We start from the raw sequence: 13,589 nt of genomic DNA, 5'->3' as shown, positions 1-13,589 counted from the left end.
TGCGCCTGCTTTGTGTGACGACGCCAGTTTTAAACCACGCCCATTGCGCATAAAGTTAGTGAACCATGGAACCGGAGTTTAACGAGTCGAAGTTTTCATCCAATGGGAGTTTGTAATCAGTGGTGCGTGCACGTATGCATACAACGAAGTAACGAACCGGAAAGCAGCATCGGTAAACTTCGTGTGCGTGTTGCGCGGAGAAAAGTACGCATAATGTTCGGGAATACGATGACCTACCCCTAATTCACTGGATGGAGCGGGGGTTCGCCCCCTAATTAAAGCATGGAGGTAGAAAGGAAAGCTTGAGACTCATCTACTAGTCTTTACTTGTATCAATTATTTATTGTTAATTACATCCAGAAACGATAATCAATGTTGTGCCAAGAGAATGTTGAGTCAAGAGTAAAGACCATTGAAAATTGAAGGTCGAAGGCCAGAATGAAAATCCCAGGTGTCCCGGTAAGGCACAACTTGTGTTCACATGTACATGTGCAGGACGAGTGCACGAGTACCAATCTATGCTCTGTGTTGGCATGAAGACCCACTACAAATGCCATCAAGTTTAATGGCACTACATCACTGTACACAAACACGCGGGTATGGCCACTGCGTGAGGGTTATCACAATCCAACCAGGTCACGTGCAAACTAGCAGTGAAGAATTCTCACATGGGGAAATTCCCGTGAGCACGTAACAGTGGGCCGGTGTTGCGAAGTACTCGGACCCCAAAACAGACACAAATAATTATGGTGTACTGTCAAATATCGAATCCCCACAATAAGATCGGCAGATTCCAAATCTGTTGTCTGCACGGTTATGTCTTGGCACAGACATATAAACGTATGGACCGCCACGTCCTATTCAAAACTACATGGGATTTACGCACAGTTGAAGAAATCCAGCCATAAAATTCTATGAAGCCATTTTTCCATTGTAAAAAAACCCTCTATTTACTTAATCTGGCCAATAAGGATTCAAGCAATGCGGCTGTAACGTTTGAAAAGATGAGATAGCACAACGAAAGAGCAAAAAAGTGAACTTATTTTGGGAGCACTGAATACAGGCAATGTAAGTGCCTTGCGCGTAATGCGCACTGAACGCGCTGCCATCCGTCGCTTCGCTCATTGTGCCGTATGGTTTGCCCATACGGTTCGTAAGTGTGACGTTACTTCAGTTTAAACCACGCCCACAGCACACGTGCACTGCACATAGGGTTACGTGCAGTGATTGCCGTTTACATGGAACCAAGGAACCGGAAGTTAACGCGCAGCTTCAGCAATTGTCCAATGAGAGCCTGCAAATAGTGGCGCGTCTGCCTTAGTGACGAATTCACTTACGAACCGGGTACTTTTCAAAATCACGCCGTTATGCACGCACGACCAGCGGTCCATGCGTTATGTCAGTGACATATCATGGTGACATATGCTGTAGCTCTGGAAGCCTGTTTGGAGGCGGACACGGTAGTTTATTTCGAAACGCCTAGTTTTCGGTCCGTTAAGCACCTTTTCCTGATTTTTTTTTGAAATAGCATAGGACTGAGACTGGCGGACTTGTGCCATCATGGACTCGCCGTAGCACTCGACCACACCACACTGGCCCTGGGCCCCGATCTCCGCTGCACTTTGGCCACACTGTACTGTAGGATTATCATTGGCGAGACCACATATTGACAGAAGTACATAATTTGAAAGATTCCGTAAAAACACCTGGAATATTACAGCAAACATGAACTTTTCAGTCCCGGCCAAGAACCCACTGCGGACCTGTTAATTCCATATATTTGAAATTATTTTGTAATTTTTTTCAGAATTAAGTTATTGAACGATATGGTGTGCGTTAATTAAAGTCACGGCTGAATGAACTCGGAATTTCTAATACTAATGATATGCCGATTTATATCAAGTATTTTTGTAGCCTACCTGGTGCCCTGGAATGCGTTTTGTACGTTTGTAGCTAGCCAAGCGTGACAGTTTTTTATTATGCAGTGCAAAGCATGGTAGGCTACGGGTGTGTATAGGGGGCACCTGCAAAAAACGAGTTTCTCGTAGCAGGGAGTTACTTTCGCGCTGCGACGAGGAAATAACCCGAATTTTTTTTGCATGTGGCCTTTATACGCTTCCGTAGCAACGCACTTTCATTCGTTCATACATTCCATAGCTGGCCAAGGTTATAAGTTGACCTTCCTTGAACAGTCAGCGCCGATATATTGTAAACGGAAGTTGTCTCTACTTCCACACATCACGGTCACCTTCATTTACCGTACACTATAAACTTCCCCATTTCGTAAGGGTTCATCGATTATTTTCTAATCCAGTCAGGTCTAGACCATGTTCTTTGCCTAGATCGACCTCAGTGGTGAGTTTTGGTTAATGTGTCGTTTCGCGATCTGGGGAGACGGACGGCGATATTCAAATCTAATTATTAGGCCTAAACCGGTACGACGCAGCAGTGAGTCGTCGCCATGTTCCTCCCGAGATTAGGGAGTGCCAGCTACCGGTGGCTGCCGCTGGCAGCCGGTGGGTGTCTGTTGGTCGGCTTCGTGGTGCCGTAAGTTCTCATTTTGTTTGACGTCGGGGTATTTTATGGACATTGTTTCATTTCCACTGGGGTGGGACTCGGGGATGTCGACCGTTTGATCATGGTGTCAGATGGAAGTGAGGATCATGTATTAAAAATACAGTATTTAATATGATGGAATTCCAAGAAGAAGCAAACAGGGACTCAATGGCACATTTAAACACCTAGGCTATGGACCTGCTAGGAAAAACTAAGTCTTTAACATTTGAGGGCGGACGGCCGGCCGGACGGACAGAAGACAGAAATCGGTATGACAGGCTCGCACTTGCTTCGCAGCTCGCCCAAAATGATGATGGCATATAAGCTGCAACGAACTCGTGACACGTATAAACTGCACTCAAAGAATTTATTCCCAGGAAGGCCGCCATGGCTCACTCAGACACGAAAAGAGACCAGAGTAAGACGATAGACACTCTCTCTAACCCTCGTAGAGATGTAGACTTCAGGCACCGCGGCCCAAATGACCTCATTTCGTGCCGTATTTGCCTTTCTCCCCCCACGAAAGACATCAATCTGCCATTTTCAAAGTTGCTCTTCTTTTACAGGTACATCATTGCAGTGCGGTTGGGTCATGTGTACCCTGTCTTGCCATATATTAGGTAAGAATATGCCTCCAGTATGTCCATCCTCCTCACCAAAATCCTGTCAATATCCGGCCGCTGCACTCCTCTGCTCAACCCGTGTTGTTCAGCTGAAGCACGTTCTAATGTGAGGTTTCCGGAATCAATGTACATGCATGGCGAGGCTGATTGCGTATACATGTAGCTGCCCCAAAGTGAAACCGATTGATTGAACAGTCACGGGATGTGCGAGGTTAAAGTGTAGCTGCAATCAAGTTTCTTAGACACAATTTTTCTGCAGCCTTGTTCTCTTCTTCAGTGTGGGGAAAGTCGTCTACATTCCTATTTGATTAAAGGCCTATCGGAACGGGGCACTTTTTGAAACACTTAACATTATCGGATTATGGATTCCATACCTTTCTGGACAACAAACACTCGCTGTTACTGTGATGCCATCAGTAAGGGTTGGAATTAACGTTTAATTTGAAAAATGTTCACAAAAACCTTCCCATAAGCCTACCGTTTTAACGTTTAGCCAACACTTTACAGAGGCCGCCGCCTACCTCTGTGTTTTCATATGCATAATTATATAGTTCAACAATGCACACGGTACAACCTATGTAAAAAATGTACATTGATGTTGGGGCGTTCAAAACAAGCAACGTTTATTGTTTTAGAATCTTGTTTTGTCAAAAAGTACATGGACGCCGAAAGGGAATAATACAGTATGTAACTGACATCGTTTATAATTAAAAAAAAAAGAACGCCAAATTACATCAATCGATAGGTCAAACCTCTAAAAGGGGCGGCTCCGTTTCAACGTTTGGGAAAATCTGTAAACGGATTTGGAACTTTATTTCGTTTAAACCGTGAAACGTGTAAACGTCCCACCCTTGGTTATCAGGGAAGACATAATTCAGTGCGTAGGTTTTTCTGTTTGAATTGTTGACCCTGAATTTATACTGAAAACATTTCTGTGAAAGGGATTAATGCATACACATTGCTATGCACATAAACAACAACTGATCGGCAACGAAGAGAAAATTCAGTTCAGCAAAATCTACAAAAATATAGGACTTTTTGCGTACAAACCAATGTATCAAACAGGCTATCTTCCTAGGGTGACATCACAGTTTTCCTCATGAAAAGAGCAAAAATTCACCAGCATAAGAACGAAAAAGGGAGTGAAATATACCCTTTTGAAATAGGGAAACAAAAGTTGAAACTAAGGAAACCGAGACACAAATTAAAGTGCATTTTTAATGTCTGTCTTAAAAGAAACCGCTTGCAGCCCCTTTGAGTGCTTCAGCTAAAGTTTCGACTCTTCCATTACCATCAAATTCTGCCACGGGCAGCGATGTGCAGTTGTAGCGCTTACCGGTGTCCTAAAACCAGGGGTGAACATGTATACCGAAGGGGGGAGACATACCCGCTGCAGCGGAAGTCTGTGACCCCAAATAACCCCTTCGAAATTTCGAAATGTACACAAACTATGCACATCACGCTACTGTTCATACCTTTAGTGCTTCCTTGGAAAATGTTCTTAGGTGCCTCTCAGAAATAATTATGCTTCTGCCTGAAACACCGAGTATATGCGGAATACAGGTAGGCCCTACGTACCTCTCGAGGTACCCACACATTTCATAAATTTTACGAAACCGTAGAAACATGGAACTCGGAATGTTGAATATGAAAACGCAGTGTTACCACATAATTCAGCTTAAAACCATTCCAATGACCGTGAATCACTACCCCAAAACGGTAAAGTGCAATGTACACGTACCTTTCTTACGTTAGCTTGTGATCAAACCGGGGTTTGTTTTTCACATTCCAGCGATACGGGCGCACTGCATCCAGAAAACTGCGTGTTTGGCCAGATGCTGAACATGGCTGGCGTATTACGTAAGTCTTTGTAAACGTTTGTTGTAATATCCAATCCCCGATCGTCTTTCTGTACAAATTCCAAGGGACTGTGGAGCTTTCAGTGGGGAAAAATCCCTGCGTGTACGTCACAAGAATATGTGAGTCTTCGATGCCCCTTTAGCTGCATCAAACAAAGTTCGTCTTGAGAGTGATATTGTAGTAATTTTCTCCTGTGCAAGTTTGTCATTTGTTTAAATGTACAAGCACTGCATACTGAAATAACTATCGGCTGATACAGTCTAATGAACTGTTCCGAATCTCAAGGTATGATCAATAGGTACGATCTTGCCGCGTCATGTTGGTTCCCGCCATGCCTTGCGCGATAAAGGAACGTGCACGCAGCCCATGGAGTCGAGGTTGCTATACCAAAGGGACATAGAGTAGACCGACGCATGGACTTGACGTTGACAGAGAGAGGGGGAGGGGGCGGGTGAAGGAGACAAATGTGACCTCATCCACTGAGTCCATTTTGTCCAGGACTTGACATGTTACCCTCTTCATCCCAACAGTTGGCGTCATGATCTACATCCGCTACAAACAGGTAGCTGGGAACGGACCAACAGAACTGCTGGAGTTGAACAAAATGTCGGCGTTTGTGGGCTACTTGTCTGCGTTCTTCCTGAGCCTTGTGGCCAACGTACAGATCAACGAGGTTAATGTTTTTTCCAAGTCCGTGTTCTTTCTTAGCGTGGTTACAAAAAAATTTATTAGTAATGGCATTATTGATAAATAAACTAGATATTGATTTATTGGTTGATAGAGTATTAGATAGATAAATAGAGTAATCGTTTGAATGCTTGTTTGATTGCTTGAATTCTTGCTTGCTTGCGTGCTTGCTTTTAAGTTCTACTGGTCGATTGCAAATTAAGTCTTAAGTTTGCCCAAATTACTTGGCTGCGACTTGAAACTACATACGAGTCGACGATAGTGGCTGCATGGAAGCACTGTCAACCGAGTCGTGCGTAATAGCCGTAGCCAAGGAATTTGAATACGGCCTGTCCCATATATATTAGCATGCTGGCACCGGTAAGGGTTTAATTTCGGGACGATCACAGGTTACGTAATGTTTACGAGCCCTCAATGACTAGTTTAAACAGTAACAGTCATACGTCAACACTTCCGCGTGGCCACAACGTGCATGGCACATCCACAGCTTTCGGATTTCGCACGCCTATAAACTCCTTCCCGGAGGTTTGTAAGAGAAATGAGACCTTACTGAAACTTGGTATGAAGAGGGTTATGGTGGGTGCGAGTGGAAGACGTGAGAGTTTGATGTCGCTGAGAAGTGGTTGTTGATGGGAGCCTACATGGAATGCTTTAAGGTGCAAACATTTTGAGCACAGTGCTACTTTGCACATACGACCTGACATAAACATTTCAGAAGTCTTTGCTCTATCATTTTCGACCTTTCTGCAGGAGTCTAGACAAGCTGTCGAGACGGAGGTGCACTTATGCAGCGCATTTACCTGTTTCGGCAGCGGATACCTGTACAGCTGGACGCAGACATGGATCACATATAAGCTGGCCAATAATTTCTGGTCCTGGGCTATGACCCTGCTACGGCTCGCTCTGTCACTGGCGGGGGCATTTTTTATGGTCACTTGTATCCTTTGAAATGTACAGCCAACCTAACCCAAGAACCCAACTCAACCCAAGAACCCAACCCAACCCCCAAAAACCCCAAACCCAAAAAAAACCCCACCCCAAACCACAAAATCAACCGAGAGATATCGTCCAGTGATGATCCCATGATGGTCAGGGCTTAATTTAGGAGTGGCAAGAGGCAATTTTCTATAAACATGAGTTGCGCTCTCGTTCTTCCAAGTTGACAAAGTTCGAGCAAGTTGAGATTGCTTGGATCCCATTATTTTGGCTACTGGTGCAGATTGAAGTGATCGATTGTCCTAATAAATTTATTCAGGTCTTCCTGGGCAAATGATTTCTGAGAATGGACTACAGCAATACCACTGCCAAAATTTTATTTCTGTAGAAGATAATTTTCGGGAAGTACAGGCTATTGCGAGTTCACAGTGACACGTGTAATCCAAAGGCCGACACTGCGCTGGTAACAATCAAATATCAATTAACTTTAATTAATTAAATTAACTTTAATTAATTAAACGTCAGGATATATAATACTAGGCCCACATCCGTGGTGGCGCCCTCGTATGTGATACAGCCGTGTGCAGTGCCTTAATTTTCCTTCACCTTCGACCTATTCAGTCCTTGAATTTAGAGAACTGGCAAATGCCGAATTCAACGGAACATACGCAGACACCATGCACTGGAACCCGTACGATGGGGTAGGTACAATGAAACTGATCTGGTTAAAAGAACAGAGATTATGCTTTACTGGCGTCTTGGAGGCTGTGCTTTGTTATTTTAATTTAGCAACAACAAATGCATAGAAGGGTAACCTGAGCCTATACTTGTGGTACAAAGCCCTTGCCTTCCAATGCCGCCTAAACGTGTGATCCCTGGTGTGGAAAAGAAAGAAAACTTACCGAATCTTAGGGCGCGTAGCGGTTTCTACTCAGTCCTTGTAGTTTCTGAAGGGGAGGACATACTCATTTCCCATAATCATTTCAGCGGTCATTTTGCAGCTTTGGTTACACTGTTTCGTGTGCAATCCTTGAACCTGCAAACGCGCACGTTGCTAGCTAAATGGCAACGGTCACAGAATGATGACGTCAAACCTTCAAAGACCTTAATAGCGCCACCAAGCGCCACCTCCTTGTATCATTAAATTTTGTCTTCCAGTCATAGATTTGGGTCAAATATGAGATTTACCACTCCATTCAGTTCAGTTATCTGTTAATGAAACATACAAATCATTATTTTGTATTAGTACTGGTGTATTTTCGTTTTGTTTAAAACAATCTAACAGTGATCGAAGATATTTCCATAGTACGACAAATAGCCATTATCTTGTCGAGGCCAGAATTTCGTATTTCTGTGATCAGTTTAAGGTGTTCAACGTCGAATTTTTTTGGGTCAACCTTGATCGCAGGGTTATATGTACCACGTCTACAGCGCAGCATCCGAGTACTCGTTGGGAATCGTACTCCTCATATTCACCCTATCACTCTACAAAGAGTTCAGCTCGATCCAGTCACCGGATAGGAAAGTTGATCTGACGGAAGAGCGCCCCCATGTGGAAGGCCATGTGGTCTCTGCTGGCGATCCTCTTGTGTCCCTCATCTGAGGAGAAACTTTTAAGATTTCTTCCCCAAAATTACGGAAGGGGTTTCATGTAACTATCCCGATTTTACCAAGGTGTTAACTGGCAAATATTAAACTGTTTTTCAAGATTTTTGTGGACGTCACAGACAGAAACGGTGCTTTATTTCTATTTTTCTTTAAAATTAATGAGGTTTGTATTTACCAATCTTTTTCCAAATTCTATGTCGTAGGCCCATTTGTATATATTGAGAGCCAATTTATTTCTGTTAGTTAACCAAAAGGGACACGCGGGGTTAATCCAAACAGAATTCGCTTGAAAATGAAAAAAAAATAGCCAGCCGTGAAAAATATTGGCCGGCATGGATTCGGGCATATCTGTTATGTTGCACTATAACAGACCACTATCACAGCAGTCGGTGGCATACATGGCTTACATGTGTAAACTTATGGTGGTGTAGAACTGGACAGCAAAGTTCTTCCGGTAATCATTTTTTGACCAGCAATTAAGGCACTGCGAGCAAGGTGTTCTGCGCCTTCCACTGGACGTTTTTTAACGATAAACATTTTGCTGATTTTTGAATAGCTGGTATACAGGTTCAATGGCTTCGAACACTAGAATTCTTGCTCTCTAATGTGCTTAATCGGTAATAAAGAGGTGTTTGTCAGTGCTATCATATTTCAAGCTGTGGAAACACTTGTGAATCTTTTTTCGAGGGTTCTAGGCGCCTGTTTTGGCTAACGCATGATTTTGTATCACGTTCCTGGATCTTTTTCGTGTAATGGAATTTTTGTTCAAACATTGGTCTATAGAAAACGAAATGTCATCACATAAAAATGCGTGAATAAAATAGCAGTCAATTTCCTCAGCATTTGCGATGACGAAATTCGGAAATCTGTGCAACTCATAGGTGGACTGACTGAATGCATTTTAGTTCCCATAAGGCTTTGCTTCTAAGCTCGCGAAGAATTCTTCTGGAAGCAACAGAAAACACTTAAACCATGGAGCTACAAACCATCCATTGCCTGTCAACGGTATCACTATATCTAATGAAAAACGACCGCGTGCCGTGTCATTCGCTGGCGAATGCGTGCGCTGCAATGTGTGTGCACCTACACATGCCGAGTTAGTGAGTGGTCACAGATGACCGAGCCGTGACTTCGTCCAGCCATGATCCGCAGCACGTCTAAAATATCGGCTGCCCTTGGTGGACGGACACAGACACGCTATGACTGAGAAGTCCACATGATGGTTGCGTAATTAGCCGATATATGTACATCCGAGATCGATTGGGGTGCGCAAACATGCACCTGTGAAGTTTCTCCCGCATCAACAGTGTTGTTGAACGGTTCGTAGTGAATACCCACACGATTTCATTCGCCGGCGCGGTCCGTCTGTTAGGCCAGGGGCTAGGGTCCTCTCATCCCATCAAAGGATATAGTTTTCTACAAATGCTAACTTCCAGGAGTTTGACCGGGAGCAGAAGCAATGCTGACAGAATGTTGAGTGGTCATGGCTTTGGGTGGGTGCCGCTGGGCGCTGGAGCTTTGTTGCTCGTGGGCATCGTCGTGCCGTGAGTATTGATTGGTTTAGGCCTACACAGTTGGGAATAGAATGAGGCCTATAGGCTTACTTCATAACAGATCCATGCAACAACATTTAACACATCAAAGACTTTCCAAATGACTTATAGCTCCTTGAATGTTTTTTATCAACTGCAGATACATCATCGCAGTTCGACTGCATCACGTTTACCCTTTTCTACCGTATATAAGGTGAGGTTTAGCTGTTACTCGTGACTTGCTGGGACGGGTGCAGGTTTCCATATTTTACTCAAATCGTAAAAGGTTGAGAAGAGAAAAACCAGTGAAATCCATACATGCTTTGATTCATTATTTATATGGGGCATAGTGCAAGGAAAAGACCGCCACTGCCTATAAAGGTACAATATAGCATGAACTTTCACACAATGTCAACCAATTGAAGAGAAAGATCCACCAATTTTCAACTCGCTTTGAACGGAATTCCACCTGTTAATTTTCGAATTGAGTTGTACCAAAATTTTAAGTGTGTGTTTCGCTGAGTTCTCAACTTTTTTTCATTATCCATTTCTGGACGGGATACGATAGTAAAACCTGTACCCTTTTTCTACACGCGTTCACTTCACAAATCGAATACCATTAACCATTTTGCTAAATTGAGTTTTCAAGCGTGAGCACACTGTTCTAGCATCACATTCATTAAAATTTGTGGGTAGAATTTTATGTCAGTTTTTTGGCGTTTATAGATCCGAGTTGGGTCAGAATCTCTTTTTTCCCCACAGTGACACTGGTGCCTTGCAACCGGAGAGCTGTGTATTTGGCCAAATGCTGAACGCTGCAAGTGTTTTAAGTAAGTGTACACTCTAAAAACTTCCGGGTCTAATTGACCCAGAATTGGGTCCCATTCGACGTGACCGTTTCTGGGTCAAAAATGATCCCCTTTCGGATCGTACTCTGGGTCATAATTTGACCCAGAAAAGGGTCACGCCGAATGGGACTCAATTCTGGGTCTACCTGACCCGAGAGTTTTTAGAGTGTACGAGCACCTGATGGAGTTTTGTTTGCACTTTCCCCAAGCATCGTTATTTGGCCAAAGGATTTACTGATAGGCCTGTAGGTCCAAATCGGACCAATTCTTCAAAGTGTACTCTTGACCGTTTGGTCAAAGGATTTACTGATAGGCCTGTAGGTCCAAATCGGGCCAATTCTTCAAAGTGTACTGTTGACCGTTAGGATCGAGAAATTCCAACCAAAAGTATTTCCTTTTTGTCCTGACATGTACAGTTGGAGCCTTGATATACCTGCGTTATTGGCAGGTAGCGAACCGGCGCAAGGACGTTCCTGCCGACGTATTGAGGTGGAACAGCGCCTCTCGTACTCCGGGCTACCTGGCTGTGTTCGGCCTGAGCGTGGTCGCAAATTTCCAAGTAGGCTTGGTAAGAGACGAAAACATTGGAATTCGGAAACACTGACCTGGAAACGGTAATGTCACTCAACTATTATAAAGAGTAAAAAAGCAAAGTTTGTGACGGGTCGAATAATGTGGCTATATAATGGCTCCCGTTTATACTTCGGTTTTAGCATAGCTTGAAATGATCCAAATGTGCTAGACCGTCACGAGTTTTCCCATCTACCGCCAGTACCCAATTAACACTCTTGGGTGGAGATCAAAGAGGTAAGTTGGGATGACGTGGCCTTCCCAAAGCCACTGGTCTAACTACGAGTGACGAACCCTCATGACAAGGCCACTCTCCATTAACATGCAACCCGATGCAATCTCCGAACGATCGAAGCTCCTTTCTGTTTTTGACAATATAACGGACGGTGGTTAGGACAGAAGTTTTGTTCTTTCTGTCTGCATACAGGAACCTAACCTTCAAGTTCAAACTTCCATTCATGTTGTGGGTTCTGTACTGTGCTTTGGCCTTGGCGTGATTTACGGTTACCTCCAGAGCCGGATCAGCTATGCACTATCCACCGACTTCTGGTCTTGGGCTATGGCTGTCCTGCGCTTCTTTCTCACGGCTCTCTGTGCCATCTTCTTCATCACCTGTATCCTTATGACCCGCGAAGTATCTTGACTGTGTTTGTATAGTCACTGGTGAAATTTGACCATCGTGCTTTGATTAATTGAGGTCCTACTCGAGAGAGAAGATGAAGGGGACGTCAGTAATACAGCAGCCATATGCAGCCACCAATTATTGCACACTATCGCTAGGACGGACTAACAAATACCCGTGAACCGGTAAATGCAGAGGGGTGCGCGCCGGGATTTCTGAAACCAAGTGGGTGTAAAACGCAAGTCAGTTTTGCAGAATTTTACACCAAATCTAAGCGCAAATTACTTTACTCACCCCATGCATATTTGCCTGTTTGCTTTCTCTGTTCTCACTATGACAAGCTGTACCAAGATGGCTTCTTAACGCTACCCGTATACAGTTAGTGTTTACATCACTTTAGCCTTCCAGCAATTCAACGGAACGTTTGCTGACCACATGCATTGGGGACCAGACGATGGGGTGCGTATAGCTGGTTCCCTGCCGTATCAATGATATACGGCAAGAAGCCACAGTTTACGAAAGGACCTTATTTTGGTCTGGGGTGTACTACTTTTAGGTGCTTTTTACGTCCATAGCGTAATCGAAGTTGTGCTAAAGTGGAACTCACTATTCAAAGCAACACAAGAAATACTTGCACGTGAACTTTGTTAAAGAATTATTCATGCATGAAAATCTGTAAAGAGAAGCGACTGACACGCTCAATAATCGTGGATATTGAGTACCTAAAATCAGTGGAAGGGGTTGAAAAATTTCAACCAGTGTCAGACCGTGGCGGCTTCCGGACCCAAAGATCTCTATAAGTAGTTGGGGTCTTTTGATTTTGCTGCACTTTGTGAATTTTAGTCGATTTTCCCTGATAACCTGCACACAAAATATACCCTGGGTACCAGGCCACTCAAACTCCCCCTTTGGTGGCAGCAAATAGGTAAGACCGCTTTGATTATAACGTCGAAGAGAAAATAGGACAAGATCAGGCACCGTATGAACGAGGTGAAGAATGACATGCTTTTGTTGCAGTTCATTTGAATAGCTTGTGACTTGATTCAGACGTGATGTACAGTATTGGTCTTTGATGGTTTCCCAATTACGATTTCTCGACCGCCATCACGATGTATCTTTTCATATTTTGCTCCCTGAATAAAAAACAATCCTCGAACGACAGTATACCTGAAACGCCTTGAGTGAAACTTGCGACGTTGCGAATGCCTCTTACTCAGTGTTGTTTGATCTCAACCTCTTGCCCAGGGCTATGTGGACCACATCATTAGTGCAGTCGCAGAGTACCTGATGGCTTTGACGTTCACGTTATTCCTCATCACTTACTACGACGAGCTGAAGACCATCAAGCGGGTACGAGAGCTGTGGTGCCCAAGAAGATTGATTCCTTCGGCAGCACCCACTAGCGTTTGAACCATTGACACAGACTACCTACGGGCCGACCGGGACCGTATAGCAACGACGTCAACTCTACCTGACACGTCCGGCATTGGTCCACATCAGATGGACATGTGCATACTGGTTAACGACTTCCGCCAAAGATTTCATGTTCAGTCGGGTGCCGTCATTTTGAGGGCACCCTGACGTTGATGGTCAGTCGGGTGCCGTCATTTCGAGGGCACCCTGACGTTGACTTCAATAGGTACTTTTGGTCGGACTACAGAGCTATCACGGTGGTTGTGTTTGTATTGCGCATGTCCAATGTGTATTAGACTCGCGTTGCAGCCGTATCAACAGTAAAAACACCGCC

The 13,589-nt window shown here is 44.1% G+C and overlaps 2 protein-coding genes across 2 annotated transcripts; both read left to right on the top strand.

The window, feature by feature from the left end:
* The first annotated feature begins 2,172 nt into the window (after positions 1–2,172).
* LOC110974972 (DNA damage-regulated autophagy modulator protein 2-like) lies at positions 2,173–8,919 on the top strand. Its single transcript, XM_087130494.1, has 7 exons — positions 2,173–2,547; positions 3,123–3,176; positions 4,972–5,039; positions 5,570–5,712; positions 6,477–6,663; positions 7,284–7,363; positions 8,071–8,919. The coding sequence occupies exons 1-7, from the start codon at positions 2,462–2,464 to the stop codon at positions 8,263–8,265; spliced, it is 813 nt and encodes a 270-aa protein (XP_086986620.1). The 5' UTR covers positions 2,173–2,461; the 3' UTR covers positions 8,266–8,919.
* Positions 8,920–9,613: 694 nt separating this feature from the next.
* On the top strand, positions 9,614–13,320 carry LOC147795899 (DNA damage-regulated autophagy modulator protein 2-like). The gene is made up of 7 exons (XM_087130493.1): positions 9,614–9,814; positions 9,963–10,016; positions 10,565–10,632; positions 11,067–11,218; positions 11,648–11,834; positions 12,222–12,301; positions 13,088–13,320. Exons 1-7 carry the CDS (start codon positions 9,693–9,695, stop codon positions 13,250–13,252), a joined length of 828 nt encoding a protein of 275 aa, XP_086986619.1. The 5' UTR covers positions 9,614–9,692; the 3' UTR covers positions 13,253–13,320.
* Positions 13,321–13,589: the final 269 nt, after the last annotated feature.

Source organism: Acanthaster planci, linkage group LG20 (genome assembly GCF_054643075.1).
Source record: "Acanthaster planci isolate LZ-2023a linkage group LG20, COTS_SCS, whole genome shotgun sequence".
Taxonomy (NCBI): domain Eukaryota; kingdom Metazoa; phylum Echinodermata; class Asteroidea; order Valvatida; family Acanthasteridae; genus Acanthaster; species Acanthaster planci.
Note: the sequence above shows the minus strand (reverse complement) of the source record. Positions and strands in the feature narration are given on the sequence as shown.